The sequence below is a fragment of the Xenopus laevis genome, chromosome 7L, assembly GCF_017654675.1.
Source record: "Xenopus laevis strain J_2021 chromosome 7L, Xenopus_laevis_v10.1, whole genome shotgun sequence".
Classification (NCBI taxonomy): Eukaryota; Metazoa; Chordata; class Amphibia; order Anura; family Pipidae; genus Xenopus; species Xenopus laevis.
The window spans coordinates 70,777,490-70,805,455 of NC_054383.1; the positions used below are offsets into that span (position 1 = coordinate 70,777,490).

The 27,966-nt window shown below is 34.8% G+C and overlaps 1 protein-coding gene across 5 annotated transcripts in view; it reads right to left on the reverse strand.

The window, feature by feature from the left end:
- Positions 1–27,966, reverse strand: part of ntm.L (neurotrimin L homeolog) — a 712,676-nt gene that overhangs the window by 33,006 nt on the left and 651,704 nt on the right. For 4 of the 5 annotated variants that reach the window (XM_041568483.1, XM_018224492.2, XM_041568485.1 and 1 more), the window contains 3 exon segments: positions 6,000–6,134; positions 2,888–3,008; positions 190–341 (listed from right to left, as the gene is read on the reverse strand). In XM_041568483.1, the coding sequence (XP_041424417.1) occupies positions 190–341; positions 2,888–3,008; positions 6,000–6,134 (408 nt within the window). 5 annotated transcript variants of the gene reach the window in all.

The window sequence follows — 27,966 nt, forward strand, 5'->3', positions numbered from 1 at the left end:
TTTCAAGCTCTTGCCATGTATTGTGCCTTGCATGGATATTTTTGTAAGGTAGCAAGTTTAATAGCTCTTGGTATAAACTTTTCTTCTAATAGTAATAAAAATAATACAGATAATAGGACAGTATTTTATAAAAATGTGCTTATCTATGCATTCATAAGCATGAAAAAAACACAGCACCTTCCTTCTTACCAAACAGAATAATACTGGCATTGCTGTGCCCAAGTAGATTCTTTGCCATACACGTGTAGTTTCCATAGTCCTGTTCTGAAACGTTGAGGAATGTAACCCGTGAAACTGTCTCTCGGTTCTCTACTTTGACCCCCCTCCATGAATCACTCAGCCTAATAAAAACAGAATATACTAAATGTTAGATATCATTGTTATGGATACTTTTTTCATTGCAAAGTTGCAAAACATTTATCAAAATACCAGAGCATTTTTTAAATGTTTACATCAGTTTGGCTCTAAACAGCAACTGCCCTGGCTGTGTGGATAAGTGTAGGGACCCATAGGTTTTACTATGTTCCTATGGCTTTAAATCCCTACCCTTTACTTCCCTAGTTACTAGGCAAAAGCCTTTGGGGTATATTTATCAAAGAGTGAAGTTAATAGTGAAGTTCCGCCACTAGAGTGAAATTCCACCACTCTCCATTCATTTCTATGGGATTTTTATAGGGGTATTTATCAAATGGTGAACTTTCACTTTCACCCATTGATAAATACGCCTTTCAAAATCCCATAGAAATGAATTGAGAGCTGCGGAATTTCACTCTAGTGGCAGAACTTCACTCTTTGATAAATTTAACCCCATGTATCTAATTTCAACTTCTATTTGCATAACCAATAGTGATTGGCCAAAGGGTGTAATGACCACTTCCTGCCACACTTCAATATAGTGTGTGGAAAGGAGTGGATCTTCCTCTTTGGCTCCTGGTGTCCTTCCAACTAGGTGTTTCCCATTGAGCCTGGGTACACCAAAGCCCAGTAAAGCCACTGCCCTAAAGGGGACCAGGAAACCCTGTGAATAACAAGCACAGATTAGTTTATTTATAGACTCTCTAGGAGAGTGAGATAGACAGGGTATATATAAAGAGCAGTTGTGTGCTCCATCAAGGATAATAGCAGGGAGTAGCTTCCTACAAGGCTTCCTTTTATGCCTTTAGTGAAGGGACCACAGTGGATAGGGTGTTAGGCTAGAATTCTTCTCCCTAACCACTCCACTGGATGGGATCCGGACCACTTAAAGTTGTATCTGCCTGAGGGAATTCATGTTCACTTGACCATTTGCCTTACGGGTGTCAAATCTGTAAATGCTGTATCATCTACCCTCCTCCAATTAATCCTGTATATATATATATATATATATATATATATATATATATATATATATATATATATATTTTTTATAATCATCCCAATATGAACTGGCAGGCCAGACAGTGAAGAAAGCACAATGCAAAAGACTGTGGCTTTAAAAAAATAGGGATATGTTTAACATTTGTTGCACTGTTAGCAACTCACATAATGATTTACTTGCTCAATGCAAATCTTTGCTGACCGCTAAAAAATATATATAATAAATAAAAAATATCCCATAAATTGTGTGTAAATACATTTATTAATACAAACTACTTAGCTTGGCTAACTCTGGCTTGGTAAGTTCACTACCCTCAATTACAATATAACATAATTCACATGTATTATAAAACAGCTGAGCACCATGGGCGCTTTTAGCCTTGTAATATGAAGAAAAGTTTGGGCAGGCTAGATAGAGCAAGCAATGTCATTCAATAAAATCCAAGCTACTCAGCACTATAGCAATTTCAGGTTTGTGTTGCTTCTGTGTGAACAAAATAAAAAAAAATCCAAAGCAAGATTAATCCACAGGGAGTTTGACATTATTAGGCTGTTTCGGTGCTCCACTGTGTGTTTACCTGATAAAATTTGGCCTTTCGGTGTATAAAGAAAATCTCTCTTCCTGGCACAGAAAGATCTGCTCTGTGCTCATCACAATGCTGTTTTTCCTTACCAAAATCACAAGCAACATGCATGATATTTTATTTTGCTATTTTTAGGTGGAACATGTCTTCAGGGCCCCAATCGATTAACCTGACCTCCCCTCACCATCTTGTACAGAACTGGCCAGATGTCTCTGTTCTAAAAATAGCTACACATATCTGCCTTCAGAATGTTATTTATTGTTATTACATCAAGGTTTAATGACATGTAAGACAGTTCTGTACAGATTTGTGGCATATGCTAAAGCCTAAGCAAAAGGTAATGGGTTGAAAGAGTTGCTTTTATCATATATTTATTTTACACACTATCTGTAAACATATATTTGTGGATTAAACCAGGATTCATATACACCAAAATGGCATGTGATATTCAGCATTGGGTTGAAAAAAACGGTGAAGTTTAGAACCAATCATAGATCATCTCTTATATCAGATCAAGGCATTCTCTGAGTAACTAATGAGTAACTAGTCTACAAGCCACAGCTGTTTCCAGCAAAGTGGCTTTCTCCCTAGGTACCACTCTGTATCCACATATGGAATTACATCATAGAGACTGCAGTATATTTGTAGATATTAGGTACTTTGGGAATTGAAGTCTGATTAAAACTGGCTATAGGCAGAAGTAGAAGTTATGACCAATATAATATGTCGAGCTTTTTGCAGCACAACTTTTGATTAGCATATTGCCTATATGACGTTTTAAAAACAGTACACAAAAATGTACATTGCCAACCAACTTTTTATGCAGGTCTATGTAAGCCCAAGAAAAAAGACCAATATGTGCCCAAAGAAAGGATCACAGAATCGGGACGTGGTAATTTTTCCTTACATGTAAATATTTTTTTTCCTCATGCTTTTGCCTTAACTACCTTTTGTCTTCCTTGTACCAGAAGAAGTCGGCTGCAGGTACAGCAGAGGCTTCACACTGCAAAATACCTCGATGGCCAAGGGGAGCCCCGATGTTCTGTGCATCCAGAATGTATGGTGGGTCTATAAAGAGATGTACACAACTCAGCAGATTAAGTAATACAAATAAAACTGATTTCTAAGTACATTTTAACAAAATAGTTTACTTAAGATTGAAACAGTAATGAAGAAGGCTTTAAGACTTTTAACACTTGACATTTTGGACATTCAATTTTGATAAAATCAGTGTCATTGCCCTTTACAAACAATGGGAATCACAGTTACAGTATAGTTCCATAAATATAACACAAAATCACTCAACCTTTGAACTCTACAGAAGGCCCATATCTATTAAGACCTTCTGTCACACTTAGGGGGTTATTTATTAAAGGTTGAGTCGTTTTTTTTACTGAAAAATTCAAGTTTTTGAGGGTAGTTTTCAATAGAATTTTCTGGTTAAAATAAAAAAAAAAAATTTTTTCTGGATTTATTGTACCTGTACTTCGAAGCTGGAAATAGCTCAAATCCAAAAATACTTGAGCTAAAACTTGTCGAGGTCATGTAAAAGTCAATGGCAGAGGACCCTTGAACCATTTGAATATGTTTGTAGCTTTCATGATGTTCGGGTTTTTCCAGCGGTTTTCCCTTGAAAACTAAATCAATTTGAGGTATTTAAATTATTTGAGTTTTTTTCACCAAAAACTCTATCAATTCGAGTATTTTGCAATATTATAAGGAATATTATAATGTATCAATTATATCAATATTCATAAGAAACTGAAATGTCCACTTTGCCCAGCATGACCATGTACTAGAGTTGTTGTATAGCACCGGGTGGTTCGAACGTCATTTCGTTTCTATTATGTACTTTATTTACTGTATATGGCTGAAATTTCAATAAAATCCACTTGACTTGGCTTGACTTGACTTTTTCACCCCGATTTCACTGATTCAAGTTTTTTTACATTCAAGTCATTCATAAAGTAGAAAACATTCAAGTTGTGAGTTTATTCAAGGTATAAAAACCTCACAAACTTAACCTTTAATAAACAACCCATTAAAGTGTTTCTTACAGTAACATACCATTTTTGAATTATTGTAATGCATTTAAACCAATCAAATAATCTAGGTTAATTCTATATATAGTTATAAGAAGTTTTTTTCCTATTTTTATTTTAGAAAAAAAATATTTGTTGTAGGATATAAAAAGATATACAATACAATAATCATACAGGAAGGTATTTGCATGTGGGCTTCATCTTGCATACCCAGTTATAAAGAAAGACATTTGGTGCCTACTCTGGAATTTACTGCTTCAGACAATTATGTTCATGTGCAGGAATGATGTATTAAGGTTTCATATGAAAGCCTCTCTGTCATTACATTATAGTGTAAATATTTGCATGACAATGCATGCTCTTTGTGGTTGTAAAGAAATCTTAATCCGCTTTGATGAATATGATAGTTTAGTATAAAACACACAAATCTAACTTGATTCAACATGCTCATTTTCTCTCAAGCTTTTATAATTTTGATAAATACATGAACACATTTTTTCCATTTGCATTTCATTCATCAGGCAATTTCTATTCTCCTGGAACATGGCTTTTATTCCATTGCAATACATAGATTTTTGGGCACTGGTGCAGATCGATGCATTTTAATTCAGTTTGATTTTTGCTTTTAAGAGCTGTTGATCTTTATTCTTTTGAACTCCACCTCAAAGAAGCTTACTTTTTTTCCTATTTACCTTGGTTCTATGGTCTTGTTTTGTTCATGTTAAATATCTAGTTTCTCCAGTACGGAATTGATTCCACAGAAATAAAACATCAAGGGACAATATCATAAAGCAATTGCAATAACATGGTCTGTAAACTGCCCTTTGCATCAAGACATAAACCACACTGTTTTTTTCTGCCACCAGCAACATAGTTTAATATTTTACTGCATAAGGCTACAAGCTTGGAGACTCCAGCTGCTGGAACATCTCAACCAACACAAAAAGTCAACGGCATCCTGCTACATGTCTTCATATTTTATTTTTAGATCTATAAACGACACCACACAAACTAACATAGCCTGGCCCCTAAGATTTGCATTCTTTTTTTTCTTTTTTTTTTAATTTTGTAGAAAATGTAAACAAAGAGAAATAAATAGAAATACCAAAGCCTGGACAATTGGGATTTTTGTCACATTAATACATGTGAAGATAATATAGATCTTTTAGTCTGGTTCTATCAAAAAACAGTCTTTGCCATAGATTCTACATTGTTAACGACTGATCCAAGCAGAAAATCAATCTACCAACAAATATAAAGTTTGTAGTCTTTTCTGTTTTTATTGCTTTTGTTTTGTTCACATTTGTATGTAGCATCTATGTTTTATCTCTGATCGTCAACTTCCTCTGGTCTCCTTTACTATCAGCTATGAATGTAGAATCGACAGCATAACAAAGCTTTCTGGCAGTTCTTCAAGAAACCTTACGTGCTTATTATTTTCTTTCAATTGTGTTTCTCTTATAATATGGTTAATATACAGGTTTTATAAGTAATTCAGATACAAGTCTAATATGGAGCTAGTCTACTAGACTGACTTCTCAACCACTTTAAGTATTTCTCACAGCCATAATGAGATGCTCAAGTACACCTATTTTCCTAAGGACATTATTTTACATAGTTGACAAGTGAAAACTGTTTGCTCTTTTCCACCATTTCTTACAATGCAGTGTTCTATATAAATTATCTTTATCATAAGCTTATTAGCATATTACATATAGTTGTACAATAGTTTGCACATGTTGCCAGATCTTCTTTATTTGCTATTGTCCATATCTGTAGACCATTCAGTGTTTTTTCAGACTGGAATTAGTTGGCCTGCACTTTTTCTTTACGTGTTTTGTATAATTTATGTTGCAGTGACATTAATTTTCACACTTTAGTTATGACAATCATCCCAGAGACAACTTAACTTAATCTTACAGTACTGTAAATTCTTTTGACACGCAGAGACATAACAGTTGAAAATGTCTATATCTGCATGTTATTTGTTAGACTTGAAATACATAGTTATACTCACAATTAACTGTTAATTTAACCCTTCGGACATCTGGTGCCGAGACATCATTGGACGCACTGCATTCATATATTCCAGACTGCTCCCTAGTGATTCCTGTGATTTCCAGGTACTCATCTTCACTTACAAAACCCCGTGCTGCAAATAAATTAAAGACTTGTTATATAATGCATGCAGTCATATGAAAAAGTTTGAGTACCCTTGCAAGTTTGCTTATTTGAATGCATGTAACTGCTCAATACTGATTTCTGGCAACACCAAATTGGTTGGATTTTCTTGTTAAGCCTTTAACTTCATAAGCAGGTATGTCCAATCATGAGAAAAGGTATTTAAATTGGCCAATTGCCAGTTTTGCTTCTGTTTCACTCTCCTCTGAAGAGTGACAGCATGGGATCCTCAAAACAACTCTCAAAATATCTGAAAACAAAGATTGTTCAGTATCATGGTTTAGGGGAAGGCTACAAATAGCTCAGATCTCAGATGTTTACACTGTCAGTTTCAACTGTAAAGAATGTAATCAGTAAATGAAAGGCCACAGGCACAGTTGCTGTAAAACCCAGGTCTGGCAGGCTAAGAAAATACAAGAGCGGCATTTGAGGAGGATTGTGGGAATGGTTACAGACAACCCAAAGTTTTAAATTATGACTCTTAATGATGAAACTGTGTCTGTGCTATTAAAGAGGGTATACTGAATACTAAGTTTGCCACAGGGATATACAGGAGTCATCTGCATGTCTCTATCGATTCAATGAAGGTGAAATGCCTATGTTTTAAGGAGAATTTCACTGCATTTATTGGACAATGGAGGATGTTTTAGCTCATTTTAACTTACTTCATCCTAGCTTCTTTTAGCCCACTTCATCCTAGCCTGCAGGTTTTCTTAATAGATCTCAACTTTAAGGCTTTATCTATGGGATTAAACAGTATTTCTTGATGAATGTGGGGTAAAAGGAGTAATCTGCATGTTTCCATCAAGTGTGGTTGAAAATATTTCATATTTGGTTTTAAGACAATCTCTAATGTGTATTAATACCTCCTGTTTTAAGAAGTTTGTCCTTGGTTCTTTGTCCTTGTATTAAACACACTGGAGGAGCTGTGTTTAACCCAGGCCATAATGTTTCATAATTTATCAGCTGTAGTCACATGACTACTTATTTCTGAGATATTAAAAATGACACCACTGAGGACTGGAGCATTACCTGGAAGCCTACTGTGCACAGGAATGTAAGATAGAACCAGTCTATATTGTTTCAAGTACAGATGAAGCACACTGGCAACAAAGTTGTGCAAATGCTATCAGCCTACAGGAGAGTTTTAAAATAATAATTTTCATTTGATATAGTTAATGAGACCATAGGCAAAAGGAAAATGACCTGGCTATTAAGCCTTGCAACCTGTATATATGTGTTGGTTGTACATATCTGCCATCAAATTCCAAGTTGTCAATAATCTAGCTTTGACAACAGATACCAATCCACTTCATACTACAAGCCACTTGAAAACATCAAAATGGGTCAGTGTTTCACTAATGTCTCTTAAATTGTATTCTATATTTTCTACACATAGCAACAGTAGCAGAAGAGGCAACAATGGCATTACCACCATACTTAAGCTGATATCACATTCTTACTTCATTGTCACCTAATTTCTTGGTTTAATAGATTGAATTATAGACTGTGAGTTCCTTGGAGAGTCCAGATTAAGCAATTTATTGTTTGAAAAGTGAGTGAAAGAGAACACAGCCAGAAGGAATTTTAAAAGGGAAAGTGACTTGACTTTCCTGCGTGCTGAGAGTAGGTCAAGCAAATTATTTGCATTTAGCAGTTTCAGAGGTTACTTGGAACACACTAGAAATGAACAGGTTAATCTATGCCTCCCTTCCCTTTATTGCATGTCAGATGTGACTGGATAATTCTATGTTAAGAGCTCAGAGGACCTAAGAAGCAGGAGATGTACTTGTGCTAAAAAAACAAAGGACTGAAAAAAATATCTTTATCTTTCACTATCTCGGCAGTCTCTTTCTTTTGCATTTAGTTTGGAAACAAATGTATTCAGTGGTAAACAGATCTTCTGATGGTGTTGTTTAAACCTGCTGCATCTAGTGAACAAGCTGCCTGTAAAAGTAATGTTGCTTAATAGATATAATGAGACACAACCATTACAAGTTTACCTTAATTATGTTTTACTTTTCTGCAATAAAATTAACATTATGTTGCCATTTCACCAAAATTGATCAGTCCTTCCAATCCATTGATTAAATGATGATTTGATGATAACCAGGATGATCACAGTTGCTAGGCCTGCAGTTCATTTTTGGTGCTTGTTTACTAACATAAATGCTAAACTGCACTATAGTTATAAACATCAACCAATCAATAATTATGATTCATCTGCTACAAGTTAAAAAATGAAGCAAAGGTCTTTTTGTATTTTAGCTCCAGTTTACAACTAAATGTAAGAAATTAAATATAAAAAACCTCTTGTACAGATAAATCATATTTACTTCAGGTACTGTATACATATGCTGACTCTATTCAGCGTGGGAGGTAGAGTTTCTTATATCATTTGGGATATACATATTATGATACTCAAACATGCTTACCTAGGGGATCAAACTGAACCTGAACAATTCATTCTGAACATTAATTTATTTTCAAAAATGAATAAAATAAATCTAAAAATTATGATATTAAAGGGGTTCATCTTTAAGTATGTTTTAGAATTAAGAACTTTTCAATCAGTCTTCATTATTTATTTTTTATAGTTTTTGAAGGGATGCCAGGATGCCTTTGTACATTTAATAAAGGACTAAGCTCGTGCTATTACTTTTAAATTAAACACTTTCAAGTACTTAATACTGCGTTGAGCTGTCAGATTAGTTTATGTATCCTATTTGATATTGTGATAACAGAGAGATAATAGAGACACCAGTAACCCCTAAAATTTTTATACTAATAGCTGTGACTTTGGATAATATTCATATATCATGCACAAAGTAGCAATTAACTCAAATTAATCAATAAAAATGCTTTTCAAAATGATCTGTTATTTAAAGGGATTTTGTCATGGGAAATATGTTTTCACCTTCAAAACACATCAGTTAATAGTGCTGCTCTTGCACTATTATTAAAGTTCTGCACAGAAATCTGTTTTTCAAAAGAGCAAATAGATTTTTATATTGAAATTCGACAAGGGGCTAGACATGTTAGTTTCCCAGGTGCCCTCAGTCATGTATTCTAATATTCTTTATACAGTTACTTATGATAACATTTTACTGAGTCTGTTTTCACAAGTAAATCTCATAGAGACAATAGCCCACATTTTCAGGCAATCAATTTGCTTTGAAGTTGTATTAAACCTAGTAACAAAACCCGTTGGTGGATAATCTTTTCTTCCTTTACCCGCTGATTTTACTCTCACTTGGGCAGTATCTAGTGCTTGTCCCAGAACTCTCTCACTGTAGCCATGCTGATAGAATCGCATTTGTGCATCTCCTTTTTCTACATTTGAATTAATCATTATTACCTTGTGATACAGAAAATATCTTATGTTGGTTTCATAAAAAGGGAACATTGTAATCTCTCTTCCTCTCTCCACAACTCTGCATCAAGGAAATGCACTTTATTAGTGTCACACATTGCTTTAAATCATATTAGGGGAAGGCAGGGCATTTAATTTTTCCACCATGCTATGGAGTATTGGTTTCCATCTCAAATAGTAAATATGTCTTGAATGAATCCCTTGTAACCCAACAACTAAAGTTGCTTAGGATATTTTCTCATAATGGTACATGTACAGGTTGGTGTATGTTGGGGCCATTGGGGCTCCAATCACCATCCGTCTCCTGCTGCTAAATCTGATCCTTGAAATGAAAATAATTAGAATTTGTGACAAATCTAATGGACTTTGTCAGGGGACCTTGGTATAATTCATTATTCCTCAGAGATTCTCCAACTGTCAATATTCCATCAGCATGCGGAATGCTTGTATACAAGCTAGAAACATCAGCTGTGGCCAAACAAATATCTCCATCAATAGGTATCCTCACTTTACTGTATTTAAAAAAAATGTGCTGTTTCTCACAAATAGGTGGTTGTACCATCTACCACTGGTTGTAATAAAAAGTCTAAATATATAGACCTAATGGATGTAGTAAACTAGCCATCATAATAAGTCTCCTCGGAGGCCTATATATGTATCTGTATATAGATATATATATATATATATATATATATAGATAGATAGATAGATATATATATATATATATATATATATATATATATATATATATATATATATATATATATGAGAAAAGAAAGAAAGAGAAAGAAAAGAAAGAAAGAAAGAAAGAAAGAAAGAAACTGTCTTACTAATCTAAATTAATATCTAACATAACCCATAACTCTTTTTCTTGGATCTTTCTGAGTGATCAAGCAAGCAGCAGCACCTCCATTGCTGAAGCACAAAGACAGAGAACAACACAAGTGCATGTGCAGTACAAATGTGCAACAAGGCTGCCAATTTCTCCTTTTGTGAACAGAATGGTAGTGCTATGGCTCCCATCTGAAATGTTTAGAAGGCCAGCAAATTGTACTGTTATATGACAGCACATTCCAATAGGGAAATAAGCAGATACACAGCCTCTTCCTCTACACAATATGCATTGAAATCATTGGCATGGTTGGCTCCAAAATACTTATTGTTTGTACACACCAGGTGCAGGTGCAACAGGAAACAAGTTTGCTTAACTATGTACAGTCATGCTCAGCCTGGTGAGCGCTAAAGACTTTACGTAACAGTGTGGTATTCTATATTTACAGTGTTAATGTTCCAGTAGCCTTAGATGAAAAAACCTAAATTAAAGGTTGTCATATACTTAGGTTACCTATGTGTAACTGGTATGGAGCAAACTGAAAGTGGCAGGTGCTGTACCTTTTGCAGCTTCCTTTGAGACCTCTTCATGTGGACCAGTTGTGGAATGAGCAGATCAGTGCAATTTGCCCACGAAAATGTTGGGTGAAATCATTAAAATATACAAATCAGCTAATCAGCGGGATAACCAGAATATTGTTTCATATATGGCTTTCCTATGTACCCAAAACAACAGGTAGTCAATAGATGTGTGACCATTTATCTAGCATTACCATTCTATTTGTTCACTCAACTGCCCTCTAATCACACTTCTAGAGCTAAAAAAGTTATATTTAAGTAGCGAACAAGGTAAAACAAGGGAGTTAATTACATAATGTTGGCAACTGAGATGTTTAGTGTTCTTTTAGCTTCAGATAGAATGGATGAACAGTAACATATTTAACTTAGTACAGGTATGGGGCCTGTTATCCAGAATGTTCAGGCACTGGGGGTTTCTGGATAAGGGAACTTTTTTGTAATTTTGATGTATATACATTAAGGGGCAGATTTACATAGGGTCGAATATCGAGGGTTAATTAATCGAATATTGAAGTCGAAGGATTTACCGCAAATAGTTTGATCGAACGAAAAATCGTTGGATCGAACGATTAAATCCTTCGAATCGTTTGATTCAAGGATTTTAATCCATCGATCAAACGATTTTTCTTTGACATAAAAAAACATTAGAAAGCCTATGGGGACCTTCCCCATAGGCTAACATTGCACTTTGGTAGGTTTTAGGTGGCGAAGTAGGGGTCGAAGTTTTTTTTAAGGAGACGGTACTTCGACTATCGAATGGTCGAATAGTCAAACGATTTTTAGTTCGAATCGTCCGATTCGAAGTCGAAGTTGTAGTCAAAAAAAAACATTCGAAATTCAAAGTTTTTTTTATTCTATTCCTTCGCTCAAGCTAAGTAAATGGGCCCCCCACGTCTACTAAAAAATTATTTAAACATTAAATAACCCTAATAGGATTGTTTTACCTGCAATTAGGATCAGTTATATCTTAGTTGGGATCTTGAACAATGTACTGTATTATTACATAATAAAGGAAATTAATTTTACATTTTTAATTATTTGATTAAAGTAGAATCTATGGGAGATGTTCTTCTGGAAATTCTGAGCTTTATGGATAATGGGTGTCCGGATAATTGATTTTCATACCTGTAATTAAATTATTAATATTATTAAGTATACTGTGTACTTGTTGACCAAACATGCTTTTGATGGTGAAATGCAATATACCTCACATTTTATGTTGGAATTTCTTCCCTTTTACAATTGTTAAAAAGAAAAAAAGTATACATGCTTTGCATGCTACAGCTTACATATCTCTGCTGGAGATGACTGCTGAGAGACATCCATTCATTTATTATTATCTATTATTTACAAGGTGCAATTGTCTCCTGCAGTGCTGTACAGTGTAAAGGGTATTCATATAAATCAAAACAATAACAGCACATCAAATACATTTTACAAAGTAGCAGACCAGAAGGCCCTGTTGTTATATAGTACAGTTCTGCAAGAAATCCAATGCGGGTTTATAAAAGAAACATAGGTTATTGTGCATGGGGATTCTTCAATATAATCTGTGCATTATGAGCAATATGTATGTTGCTTTTAATGTATGCATTTAGTTATCAAATCATTAAACATGAAGAAAGTTTGCTTTTTTATAAACAAAGAATACCTCTTGAATGAAGCATATTACAGGCACACTACTGTTATTGTTTTAGTATGTATTATGTTTCCATTGTGTTCATTGACTTCATGTAGTTCATTCATGATATTACTTTACACAGGGCAAACTATGATACCAAAAAACATTGTTACAGCAAAGCATCCATCTGAACATCCTGTGTGTGTTTCTGTAACTCTTGTTTATTCTCTGTTTAATGCATTCATACTGACACAGAGGAGAGTTAAAGGGATTCTGTCATGATTTTTATGGTGTTCTTTTTATTATTAAATTAAACTTTATACATTGCAAATAATTCATTCTACCATTTAAAATGTTATTCTTGAATCAAACATGTATTTTTTAGTTGCAATATTAGTGTAATCTCAGGTAATTTTTCCTGGTCATGTGCTTTTAGAAATTGCAGGCACTTCACAATGGAACTGCTTTCAGATAAGCTATGGTAATGGTATGTAAAGGTATGGTGAACGCTTATCTGGAAACCCAGTATCCAGAAAGCTCCAAATTATGGAAGAGACATCTTCCTTTAATTTTGTGCAAATATCAATTTCCTTTTCACTGCGGTATAAAACTGTACTTTGTACTTGATGGTAACTAAGCTAGGATTAGTAGCAACAATTATTTTTTTCAGTTTATTTGATGTCCATATGGTTTTTAGTTACGTTAAGGTTTGGTAATACAAATTATTCTATAATAATAATAATAAAAAAAAATTTCCACACTGTGCAGTAGCTGTTATCAATCTTTAGTTTTCAGTACACTTACATATACCAGAAAGGGCCAATAAAATATAGTGAATGAACATTTCTAAAACAGGAAATCTATCAGAGTTTTATTTAAAATTAACATAATAATTCAAAAGATAATAGGAACAGGGAGACCTGTCTCCTTATTATAAGATATGTCATATCCTACCGTGAGCCTGTGATGGGACTCATACAGCTTTCTTTGTGTTAGTTTCACCTGCAGTAGGCAAGTTGGTGTCTCACATTATAGGAAGAGATGAATGGCTGCGAGAGCCCATTAAGCTATCATAAATCACGTGTAATTCAAAAGTAAAACCCGTTAGATTGCAGCATGGCTTAATTAACTTATCAAGAGCAACAAAGTCTACAGCTGAGTGTCTCAGCGGGCCATTTAACTCTCTGCATGAAAGAGGGGGAGGTATATGGATCTGTTTGTGTGTGTGTGTATATATATACAGTAATTATAGGGTACATGGTAAGAATAAAAGAAAACTATACATATACTGTACCCCCTTCAATATTTTTACTGAATGATACATCATATACTGAAATTGAGATTTCATTTCAAAGCACATTTTGTTTTACTCTAGAAGAAAAAAATCTTCTAAGAAAGGTTGACAAAAAAATTAATATTCTTGTTGGAGAAGTATTCTCAGTCCTCACAACTGAATATTCTGTAGCACCTTCTTTTGCAGCTAAAAGCCACCCTTGCCAAATTACATATTTTTTTTAATTTTGTAAGTAAAAGGAAGCAAACATCTACTGCAGGAATCAGTGTCTTTAAACATATTTGCAAATGTAAATGCCTGGGTACATTTTATATCATGAAAGAAAATAGTTATTATGACATGTGCAATCACTGGGACGCCCTTTAACTTATCCACTGTTATTACAGGGACCTCATCCAGATCTTAGAGTTTAAGGGGGTTATTTATCAAGGTCCGAATTTATCTCAATATCGGCTGCTACAAACTCCGATCTAACCCGCTCTGGTTTTTAACGCTTATTTATTATTAAATTTTCCCCAAAATTTGCTTTGCGGGAAAAGCTCCAATTTTCACTATTTTTTCGTTAATTTTCCACGAAATCTCTGAATTTTTCGGAGTTTTCACCCGAAAGCTCAGAAAACATAGTGAAATTACCCGAAACCCCCGACACAACCAAAAATCAATGGGACTGTTCCATTGACTTTTATGCAACCTCGACAGGTTTGAGATGCTGGGTTTTTAGCCCTCTGGGTTTAATAAATTCCAAAAAATTCGCGATTTTTTTAAATGTCCGATTTTATAAAAATAATCAAAAAAAATTCAGATTTTGGGGAATTTCGGGTATTCAGAGTTTAGTAAATAACCCCCTAAATTCTGGATTTATTTCATTTATTGGATTGAATTCGGTTTCATTGTTTTTATTCCACTTTTGTTCTTACATTTTCCTTTCACTTTTTCAAGCCTTTGTTTACTTATCTCACTTCATCGATGTCATAATGACATAATTTTCACACCTTCCTGTTACTACATCCTTATAAGCTATGTGTTTATACATTTTCTTGGATAAAGGCTAAAGGCACACACTTATATGAACACAGACCTGGGTGCAGATTAGAAAAACTACACACTATAGTAAAATGCTGACGCGCACCAGGAAATTTCTTTTAAAAAACTTTTTTTATTAAATCAACATTTTTGGTCCTCACCAGCGACCTTTATCAAGTTTTTTTTAAATAAATTTCCTGGTGTGCATCAGCATTTTCCTAGTGTGTGTGTGTGTGTGTATATATATATATATATATATATATATATATATATATATATATATATATATATATATATATATATATACATATATATATATATATATACACACACACACACACACACACACACACACACACATATAGATATATATAAAAAATTCCAACTGTAAATAATTATACAAACAAAACAATAAGCAACACATAACATTTTTAATTAACACCAGGAACTTCAAAGTTTAACTATTATGTGTAAAGTAAAATCAATAAAATCAACATGCTGAACTTGATTTACACAAAAAAAAAATCTTGAGGTGATTAAATATGCTAAATTAATTCAGTACATGTCTTGTTTAAGATTGTCAATTCTGGGTGTATCTGAGCCATCAGCAATCACACCATGATAACTATAATCTTCATGTAACAAGTCAGACAAATTACACATTGTTTTTCTCAGGAGACTGTGTGCATAGTGATGATATGCATAGTTTCTGATTACCATAGAACATATTTCTGACATGTTGATTAGCTTGCTAGGGTTAGCTTTTATAGCATAAAAACTATGCAGTCCTTCAGTGATATGTACAGTATAGACAAAAATATAGAAATTATTGAACATATAAAGTGGCATATTTATTGCAATAATTTAAATATGACAACATGTAGTATGTGTGTGATTGATGCTTTGTTTGCTTTTGGTGAGTTCTTAGTTCACTGGCAGGTAGTAGAAAAACTACCTGCCAATGAACTTTAACATTTATAGTAATCTAATGTCATAAATGGCATTTTGTCTGGCAGTGAAATACACTTGTTTGCAAACTGACAGGCATTTGTTGCACTTTTATGCTGATGGAGAAAAGGACACACGTGGCACTATCATTAGTTGTCATAAGGTGAAGTAGATAAAGCACAGTGAACTAACCAAACAATAATGACAGGTCTACACCCCATATGATCCCACACACTGCAGGGTTTGGAGAAGGGGATCTTGAAATCTAAACCCATATTAAGAGGTATCAAAAATAATATGGCATAATATGGTATAATAAGTACCTCCCCCATTATATTAATACTAATTAGTATAATAATACTAATACCCATTACTGGACCAAGCTGTCAGGTTTGAAAATCTAGGTGGGAAAGGGTCATGTTAGTATGGGGATGAAATTCAGACTGCATGACCATTGTATCAGAATGCTGTAATGAACTTGGGGTATATCTCCTATAATGCTGAAATAAAAGCACAGCTTCATGGCCCTCTAGCAGATAAATGTTATTTCATAAGATAAACTTTGATAAAATACATTGATGCAGTTTAAACAGTTTTAAGGCTATGGGAGATGAGACTAGAGTAACAAAGAACAAAAAAATCAGGAGATTCCCAAGCCATTTTACAATGATTTCAGTGGAAAGACTTTTAAAAAAGCTTCATAATGCCGTCACAAATATGTGATTTTTTTAGCACATAAGGATGCATAGGCTGCTAATTCCGAACAGTATTACTATGATCAAACCTTAATATGCAGATTTATGCACTTGTTACTAGTGATTGGCGAATATATTCGCCAGGCGCAAATTTGCAGCGAATATGCAGCGAATTTGCGCGATTCGCTGCCGGCGGTAAAAAAAAATTGTTGCCAGTGTCCAAAAAAAAAACGGACGCTGGCATTGAAAACAGGCGTCGGCGTCAAAAACGGGCGTCGGCGCAGTTTCGCAAATTTGCAAATTCGCCCATTTCTACTTGTTACCATAATTCTAGTGTAATTGGTTCCCCAGTAGGAACAGTTGCAGACCATTTTTGTATACGTTAGGCTAGATGGATGCATTGACAACAATGTGAAAGACAACAAGAAGTACATTTGGAATCAAGTACATTTATGAATTGCATCAATATGTGTCCTCTACTGCATTAATTTTAAAGAACCCACACTCGCAGGTGCAATAATAAATAAACATTAATATCATGCACACAATTTAGAAAGCATTTAGTAAGTTTGGAGTCAGAGCACAAGTCACATGACTGAGGCAGCAGGGAAATTGAAAATATGTCTAGCCCATGTCAGATTTCAAAATTAAATATAAAAAAATATGTTTACTCTTTTGAGAAACGGATTTCAGTGCAGAATTCTGTTGGAGCAGCACTACTAACAGATGTGTTTTGAAAGATAAAACATGTTTTGCCATGACAGTATCCCTTTAAGCATTCTCAGTATAGCTTTTGAAATATTCCATTTCCAAAAACTTTCTGGAAAAAAAAAATATATATACATATTTTATTACACTTAACATATTGAATGCAGCATATTAAGTTTTCCTGATAACCCTAAAGCCCCAATTGGAGGTCTAAATTAGAAGCAGTGTATTTTGCCTGAATATCAACTGTCAATCAACTGTAATACAAATAAAATGTGGATTCTGTACGTGTAATCTATGGTTTACTGATGCCATTGTTAAACTCCCACCTACACGAGAGCCAAAGTGACTGCATTTGTTGTTATGATCAATCTAGTCTCAGCATGTTAGATTTTGATGACGTGTAAAAGTGAAGGTTCAACTACAGTACAATGGCAGCCAAAACTAAATGAAAATGTCAAAACCGAAAGATTATTGCCTTCTTCAGTTTTTTCAGGACTAGCAATCAATGTCTCTTTAAATAAGTTTAAACACATTGTGCAGATTCAAGTGGCAGTTCATAAGTATGACATTTCAGATAGGGAAAAACTTTTAAGTGATAAGTAAGAAAATCTAGAATAGGGTGACCTAGATAAAAGAAAAGTCTGGCAAAACTGTTATATTGGAAAAGAAAGTGTCTAGGAGGGTATATAATTTCAAGGGCATATCAGTTTATTCCCTAAAGAACTTTCCATCATTTGGGTTTTACAGATGAGGCAAGGCCCTCCCAGGAGGTTAGATTTCTCCTTCAGGAGATACTTCTATTCTGCAAGGTCAGTGAAGCCTTACAATCCATACAGTATAGTGTGTTGGCTGCAACAGTCAGCCTACAGGAAGTATTGCAAGATATCTGTATATATGAATGTTCCCCTGATATGGGTCATATGAAATAGGATGTGCTCAAGAACAGTTGCAGAGGTCATTTCCTCAAGGTGGTGTGGTGGTGTTATAATATATTACAGACATGGGATCTTTTACTCAGAATGTTTGGAACCCAGAGTTTTTCAGCAATTTGAACGATACATTAAAAATAATTTCAATATTAAAAAATGCATTGTTTACCAGCCAAGAACCCCAAATCATAGGCACTGGTCTTTAAATCCAGCATGCCTCGATATCATAGATATGGATGAACCGATAGCAACTAAAATAACTGAATTTTTTTCAGATAATAACAGTACTGCCAGTCCTCTGGTGGTTTTAGATACCTTCAAGGCTTATATTTGGGGTACCTTTAACTCAGAAATTACGGCAGTAAAACGCAACTCTGCTAGGGAGGAAGTTGCCTTAGCAAAGATGGTACAGGAATCCGAAACCAAGGCTTTACAAGATCCATGCCCTCTAAATTTAAGTAGTCTCCAGACGGCACAGCAAAACTATGCTAAGTACCAACACACTAAAGCAAGTAAGAAATTACTTTTTTCTAAAGCTACATATTATGAGCATGGGGAACGTTCTGGGAAACTTTTGGCGTATATAGCTAAGAACCATTCCTCCCCCCCCCCCAGTGATAACTGAAATTATTGACTCCTCAGATTTGAGACACACAAGACCTGAGTGCATTGCTGCTAGTTTAACTGACTATTACACTCTGCTATACCAATCTAAAACAACGGTTATGGATGAGGAAATAGCTGATTATTTAGGGGCTCTGGAACTGCCCAAACTTCCGCAGGATTAAAAGGCGCAGTTAGACATGGATATCACCTTAGCTGAGGTACTGGAAGCCATAGGTTAATTTACAACTAAAAAAACACCAGGATCTGATGGCCTCCCTATTGATTTTTATAAGCATTGCAGGGAAGTGATAGCTCCTCATTTCCTTAAAGGAAAACTATACCCCCCAAACAATGTAGGTCTCTATTAAAAGATACTGAGTAAAACAGCTCATGTGTAAAACCCTGCTTCATGTAAATGAACCATTATCACAATAATATACTTTTTTAGTAGTATGTGCCATTGGGTAATCATAAATAGAAAATTGCCATTTTAAAAAATAAGGGCCGCCCCCTGAGATCGTAAGATTCACTGTGCACACATGCAAACCACATGTTAGGTCACATGAGCCAATTAACAGACAGAGTTCTGCCTTTTGCTTCCTCACTTCTTCCTGTTACAGTTAGAGTTGTAGTATTTCTGGTCAGGTGATCTCTGAGGCAGCACAGATAGAGTCACGAAATGGTGGTTCAAGGCAAGAGATGTAAAAGGGCAATATTTATGTAAATATATATTCCAGTTTGGTAAGATTCTTTAATATGTCATTCAATTTGATATAAACTATCTGTTGCTTAAGTATTCATTTTGGGGGTATAGTTTTCCTTTAAGACCATACAACATGCACAGAAGGAAGGTACTCTCCCAGCTTCTATGTATGAAGCATCTATAGTTCTGCTGCATAAACCTGGTAAAAACCCGGTGCTGATGGATGCCTATCGCCCTATTTCACTGCTTTTGGCTGATATAAAAATTTTGGCTAAGATTCTGTCTGCTAGAATGAGTAAGAATTTAAATGTAATCATCGCAGATGATCAAACTGGCTTTATGCCTGGCAAATCTACTGCTTTAAACCTTAGGCGGTTGTATCTGAATTTAGCTACTTCTCATGATAACATGGGACAGAGGTCAGTTGCGGCACTAGATATAACTAAAGCGATTGATACAGTGGAGTGGCCGTAACTGTGGGCAGTACTTAAACAATTTAATTTTGGTGCAGTGTACACAAACTGGGTTAAGCTTCTGTATCTTTCCCCCAAAGCATCCCTAATAGTAAATGGAACTCAATCCACTTATTTTTCCCTGAAACTGGGGCACACGCCAGGGCTGCCCTCTTTCGCCACTCCTATTTGCATTGGCTATGGAGCCCTTTGCGCAGGGAATTTGTTCGAGCCCTATAATCTGAGGTTAGCAGATTGGGCAGCGGGAAGAATGCATACAATTGTCTGCAGATGACACTCTAATATATTTGGGCGATTGCGACCGTTCCCCACAGGCCATGTTTGTCTTACAACTACTTTCGCCCAAATCTCAGGCCTGGTCACAAGTCCAATTAAATCAGTTATTTTCCCAGTTGACCCGTTTCCAATTCAGGTATGTCCAATTGCCCTCCCTTTCCCAGTGGTTCAAAAGTTCATATACTTGAGGGTGGTGATTACGTTAACATTGACTGATTATTATACAGTAAACGTGTATCCACTGTGTGAGACTATACTAAACAAGATTAAAGCGTGGGAATCACTGTTATTGGGCCCCATGGGACGTATTCAGTTGTTGAAGATGATCCTTCTTCACAAATTATAATATATATTGCTTCAAGCTCCTCTGATAATACCCAGGCGTTCTTTAACAAAATCGATTCTCTTATTAGGCAATTGATCTGGGCTACGTCCAGGCCTACAATAGGTCTTTCAACCCTAACTAGGGATAAAGATAAAGGTGGAGTTGCACTCCCAAGTATATATTTATACTACCTTGTGGCACAATTGAGTCACTTAGCCTTCTGGATGAAAGATGCGCATCACCAAGCGTTGTTTTCACTGCAGCAGCAATTAATAGGCACTCCCCTTACCCCATTGCAGTGGCTACTTGCTAAAAAACCAACTAAATTGGCGTATCACAACATTGTTATTCTGCATGTCCGCCAAGTTTGGCTTAAAGCAGCTCAGATTTTTCAGTTTAGTGGTCATCCTCCTCAAACCCCACTCTGGTGCAATCACTGGTTTCCAGATGTTGAACGATTTGGGAAAAATCTGAAGTGGGAAAATTGTAAGATTTGTACGATTGGAGATGTCTGGAGGTAGGGTGAAATGGTTAGTTTTGCAAGTCTTAGGCAAGATTTTTCTCTCCCCAACAATCAATGGCTCCCAGGGATGGGCGAATTTGACCCGTTTCGTTTCGCCAAAAATTCGCCGCCGCGAAATGTCGCAGACGCCCATTAAAGTCTATGGGCGTCCAAAAAAATTTGTCGCGCGGCGAAATTATTTTGTCGCGCGTCTTTTTTTTGGACGCACGTCTCCATACAAGTCTATGGGCGTCATTTTTTCGGCGAAACAAGGCGAAAAAATTCGCCCATCCCTAAATTGGCTCCACTATATACAAGTGCAAAGATCTCTGTCAGCGCAGCACAATAGGGTGGCTATTCAATTATCACAGCACTATGGTTGGCTCCTCCAAGGGCCTAATTACAAATTTGTATGCCACTTTGCATGACAAACTATTTAATAAGCCGCTGGAAAAACGGAGAGAAAAATGGGAAGTAGAGTTGGTTCCATAGATGACGATGAATGGGATGAGCTTCTGGAATTCCACGTCTCAGGCCTCCCTTAATTACAGGGACAGGATGTTACAAATATTTTCCCAGGGACCTCATCTGAATGCCCCAGGTATCACTCTGAGAATGCTACATTGCTTCACATGCTTTGGGATTGCTTTAACTTTGTACTGGACCAAAATCCTAGATAAATTAGATTCGGTTTTGGAGGGGGAAATTCCTTGAACGTCTCGAACATGCTTGTTGTATGTTGGATTAAAGGAGCACTACACTCAATACCAATGCATGCTGGCTAGTGAATGTTTATTTATTGGGAAAAAGTTGATAACCAGGAAATGGAAGGATCATTTACCTCCCACCTATGCGCAATGGCTTTCTGAAGTTAATCATTTAAATGCACTAGAAAATCTAATATATAAGTCTAGAGGTTCTAATAAAAAATTCCAAAAAATGTGGAGCCAATAATCGGATTAGTTGGATTGAGTATCTACGCAACATTGCTTTATTAAGGGAAAGGTATCATTTTTCTATACTGAACAAGTAAAGTCAAATGGTATAGCACTTCATGTTAATTATAAAAGGATATAATGTCTGTATACTGTATTTATATTCTGCTTATATTTCTTGTAAATCGTGGTTTATACATTGTAACACGCTGCGCGTGTTAATGGCTGTGACTTGTATGTGCTGACTTTTTAATAAACTTGAGTTAAAAAAAAAACATGGAGTCAATAATATAATATTAGCTCAGTTACCCTAAAGTGCAATGTACTGCTCTGTTATTACAGAGAATAAGGAAATATTTTTAATAATGTTTTTTGGATTTTATGGGAAATGTTTTTTTTTTATTTCTGAGCTTTCCGTATATTGTGTTGTCAGATAAAAAATGATTTACCTGTACCTGTTATTTTTTAGATTAATGTCTAAATCCCACTAAGCAAACTATGCTTCAAGAACTTTTAAATCATCTAATAATAGGGATGCACCCACTCCACTATTTTAAATTTGGCCGAACCCCAGAATCCTTCGCAAGGATTCTGGAAGGGAAAAAACATTTTTTACCTTCTTGTTTTGTGACAAAAAATCACACGATTTCTCTCCCCACTCCTTAATTTGCATATGCAAATTAGGATTCGGATTTGGTTCGGCCAGGCAGAAGGATTCGGCCGAATCTAAATCGTGCTGAAAAAAGGCGTAATCCTGGATTCGGTGCATCCCTATTTAATAATGGAATTCTGTCTCATATCATACATGAATCTTTCTGACAATCCACCTGCCTGGGATTTATCAAATACTGTAGTTGCAGTTCTTTCTAATTCAAAACTTATCAAAACTAAATGTATATTTAGTGATTATTAACCTTAAATTTCAAAACCTTAAACGTATAAAACAGTTCAGAACGATTCGAATACAGAGAAATCACAGTCTACCCATCATCTGCCAAATCGCAAATGAGTCAAATACAAAATCATTTCATATAATAATAAAACGCAAATTGAAAGATAGCTTGAATTTTGCTTATATAATCCCCAATTCCCCATTGAGTTCAACATGAACTAGTCATATATATATATATATATATATATATATATATATATAACAAACAAGGGAAAGTTGTGTTTACCACTAGTTTTTAAAACCATTAGGCAGGGGTGCAACGAGGCTGTGACCACAAAATACATATAGTCAAATACAAGAGTCCTCAGAACTCAACCAATTATCAATATATTTAAGACAGAGACATTTTGTGCATACTGCTACTGAAAAATGCCTTAACCTTTAAACAAAACAGGGATTGTTTGTCCATATATTGCAATATATTTAAGCTGGCCACGGGTAAGGCATTTTTCAGTAGCAGTATGCACAAAATGTCTCTGTCTTAAATATATTGATAATGGGTTGAGTGCTGAGGACTCTTGTAATTGTCTATATATATATATATATATATATAAACCATAATGTGTGGAGCGCCATAAGACCATAAGAGCAAAATTAAACCTCGGTGCCAGTCCAGAATGAAAACACAAATATGCAACCAATCCAATCCATTTGACAACACTCCAAGGATACTTCCAACAATACAAATAGTTAAAGCAAAAGGTTTATTGTGTCCTATGTTTCAGTTCCACATAGGAGCCTTTGTCAGGACTTTCCCTGGACTTTTCCTTTTTTGGTAAAAAAAACTAATTTGTATATTGATAATACTGCCTCCAAAACTTTAAGTTGCTACAAATTGAGTTAATAATAATAATTGAGTTATTTACATGTCCAGTACTTTTTAATAAAAGGGAACTGATTTTGGCCACAGGATAGAAAACAACAGCATGGGACAAAGCTGCTGATGGCATATTTAGAAGGCAGCATCCTATCATCATCCATCTCACTACAGAGCTACAATTTGAATTTGAGGATATTTGGGAAAATATACTATTTTTATACCAATCAAAATGCCCTAGAAGCTTTGTAGAGTATTTATAAAATACTAATAAATTAAAAAACGTTTCAGCTATACACATGTTGGCAATATAATTAAACTGAAGTAAGAGAGTGACAGTGACAAGTGCTATTTCCCTTCTTGGCTGGCTTTACAGAATGACATGTAATATATGTGCTCAAGTGAAAGAGGTCTTTTTATACTAAGAGGGCCCAAATGTACAACCTAACTACTGTACTTTATTCAGGGAGTAAATTAAAAAGTATTAAATTACTTGCACCACCAACCAACCTTTCTGTGCAGACACTATTTCCATCACAAAGCACTCTTTGTAGTGGAGGGATTTTATTTAATAATTTGATGAGCATCTCTATAGGTAATGGACTTCTTTAAGTGGGTGGAGGAAGTTAAAGGAAAACTGTTGCTTAAATATTCCTTTTTGGGGTAAAGTTTTCCTTTAACTTTAAAACCCTGATCTATGTCACACCATTGTTCCTCCTTGATTGGTTTCCTGTATTTTGAAGGTCCCTAGAAGATGAGAATATGCATGCCCTACTTAGGAAATTTATTGGAAGTATTTTTGTCATAAGAAGAAAATAATAATATAAATAAAAATAATAGTTAAAAATAGTATACATACTAATAGCGTTGTGAGAATTACACAACAAACCTGCTGGTTCCTATAAACACAATGTTCAGTGACTGTGTAGCTCTTTTATAGACTTGGCCACATAAACATGAAGCATGAGCAAAGATTTAAATAAAGATTCAAACTGAAATAAATAGCTGTACTTCTAGTCTGAACCAATGTCCACACATTGCAACACTGTTCGTGATACGTATGCTTATTTTCATAGTTACAATACTGATTAAATAATATGAGCCACAGATCATATCTGATTTATTCACCTTCATTAGACATTTTTTCTTTAATAAGGTACTGTACCATATAATTTGCATCTTTTGGAAGACTTTATTCTTCGCTACTACTGTTAAAGTTAAATACTTGGAAACCAAATTAGACTCACTTTTTACACTACTGCCTAATAAATTGACTGGTGTACAGTTATCTCTACAACCACAGCACATAACTAAAACATGAAATCAAACTCACTCATTAAATATACATATATATTTCATAAATTGTTAAAACATACACACATCAAAAACTTGTAATCAGAGGAGTATGAAAAAAAGCTGAAAAGCTGCAATCCTGTCTGTAGCAACATTAGTCTTCCTTCGGGTGTTTTGATTTGGGTAATACATTTTAAAAATAAAGTGAATAAATACAGAATATAGTGATGTTCTTTATTGCAACTTAATTTTTTGTTAGCTATATTCTATCCCAGCAAAAAAAGTATATTTACATATTTTTTTCATGTCTATCTGTAGGAGAAACATAAGGGGTCAATTATGAAACCAACAGAAGAAAGTATCCCTTAGTAGTTATTCAGGCAGTACTTGTTGCCCCAGTTTGACTGCAAGGTTCAGACACAGGCATAATACAGGAACATATGTATGGAATTTAAGTTACAGGATTGGCAAGAGCTAAGATGGTAGTTAGTGAGGTAGTAACCATAGGCAGACCCTAGACCCTATTTTAGATGAACCTAGACCCTATTTTATATGAATGATGTATATATTATCTATCTATCTATCTATCTATCTATCTATCTATCTATCTATCTATCTATCTATCTATCATCAACCTATCTATCTATCTATCTATCTATCTATCTATCTATCTATCTATCTATCTATCTATGATCTATATTATAGAACCATTAACCCAGGTGGGAGATACTTCCTTTCATTCTACATTGGTTCAAAAAATCTGCACTCATTTGAAATCTTATCTTTTAAAGTAACATATTTACAATATGTTTCAACTGCTACTTCTGACAACAACCGCAGTTGTAATAATCCTATGAGTGTAGATCTTTACCCATGTAATGGAATAATTTGTAGCAATCAGTAGTTGCATACATGGAGGGAAACATCACCTAGATTTAGCTGGCTGCATGTATACAGGGCCTGCAGGGAGCAGGGCACCGATGGGTAATGGTAAGTCGGGCAGAGGCAAGCCAGGCAGAGAAGTGTTATGAAAATGTTCACGAAACTGCATTGAAATGTGCTTTCTGCTTGTCAATACAAAAATGATATGCAAAAAAAATGTACAACAGAAAAAGAGACTTGTGACAAATGCATGCGTCATTTTATCCTTCCCCTCTTCTTCCACAACACCCAAATTGATCTGAGCCGTCCCACTGTCTATGTAAGGACACACACATAAGTATATAGTTTATTCATTTTAATATGGGATACAAAGAACCAGATATCTGCTGGTGGTCATATTTGTTATTAGTTGTGCCTGTGTTTGTAAGCAAAATAGTGTAGTAGTAGATACCATTACTAGTCGACCAGAGCTAATGCCAAAAATCATTGGCAACATGAGAGCCTTTTTTTTTTTGAAAAAGCATTTGTAGCATAGTGAATAGAAAGTTCTCTAACAATACAGGGCATGTGTGTAGCAGTAAACTGAGCGAAAATGTGTGAATGTGATTTTGCCCTCCCAAAGCAGAAACAGGGTACCAGGAAAAAACACCCATAGACTCTAATGTAGTTTGCTACAAAAATTACTTTTTTTGTCGAACAACAAAAAAAAATTTCAGTAAATGGGACAGATTCGCTAATCACTAAACACAAAGGGGCAAATTTACTCACCTTCGAAGTTGCGCCAGCGTTGGGTTCGCCGCACTTTGCAGCACTTCGCCAGGGCACCGCTAATTCACTAAAATCCGAAGTTGCGCTAGCGTTACTTCATCAAGCAAAGAGAAGTTACGCTAGCGATGCCTAATTTGCATACGGCTTCAACTTAAAGTACAATGGACGTATATGTAGCAGCAAATACATTACACTACCTGGCGTAAGGGTGCGAAGTATCTCTAGAGTAGGTCTACTTTGATAGCGAATTTACGCCAGCGAATTCATATCTTCAGTCTACTAGAAAATCAAGTAAACATTAAATAAACCCAATAGGCTGGTTTTGCTTCCAATGAGGATTAATTATATCTTAGTTTGGTTCATGTACAATATACTGTTTTATTATTACAGAGAAAAAGGTAATACTTTTTAAACATTTGGATTATTTGGATAAAATGGAATCTATGGGAGACAGCTTTAATTCAGAGCTTTTTGGATAATGGGGTTGCAGGATGATAGATTCCATACCTGTATATCCAACTCATTCTCTGTATATTTAACGCTTATATCCATTGAGGTTTTTTTCTCATTACAACTGCCTCACCCCTTATTCTGTGTAAAATGATGTTTCCGTGTAATGACAATCGTGATTAACTATATTATGGAAGAAAATTGGATTTAGTAGCTTAGTTTAAATGTCAGGAAAACTATTTGATAGACTCAAAGTAAAATAGTCTTACATGGTTGACTGTCTTGTACTGAGTTTGAAAAATACATAATAATCAAGCCAATTTATTAGCACAATTTCAACATTCATTCAATGAATTCCTCACTTCATTGGCTTCAAACTAATACCCAGTTGTAAAAGTCTATATTAATATTAAATATAAAAAAAATCATTACTTATAAGAAATGTAATTACACTTTTATCACTTTAATTTACTTGATTGCAATCAACTATTTTCCCATGTTATATTAATGTTTGGATTATTTATTATTATTTAGCAGTACATTAACAAGAAAATAATTTAATTTTAATGGTATTAATTAAAAACTGTCATTATATTTGGTGGTGTTTTTCAATAAAATTGTATTTTTTTTTTTAATTTTATTGATTCCAGTAGAATTGTACTTCAGGCCAACATTACAAATAAGAATGTTAGAATTAGGTTCCATTTTTAGCCTTATAGAGAGTACAGTACAAATAACAGAAAATGGTTTGGTTTACAGTCTGTTCTATCCTAGTTTACTTAAACAAAGATAGTTTATTGAGAGCTAAAAAAAAATT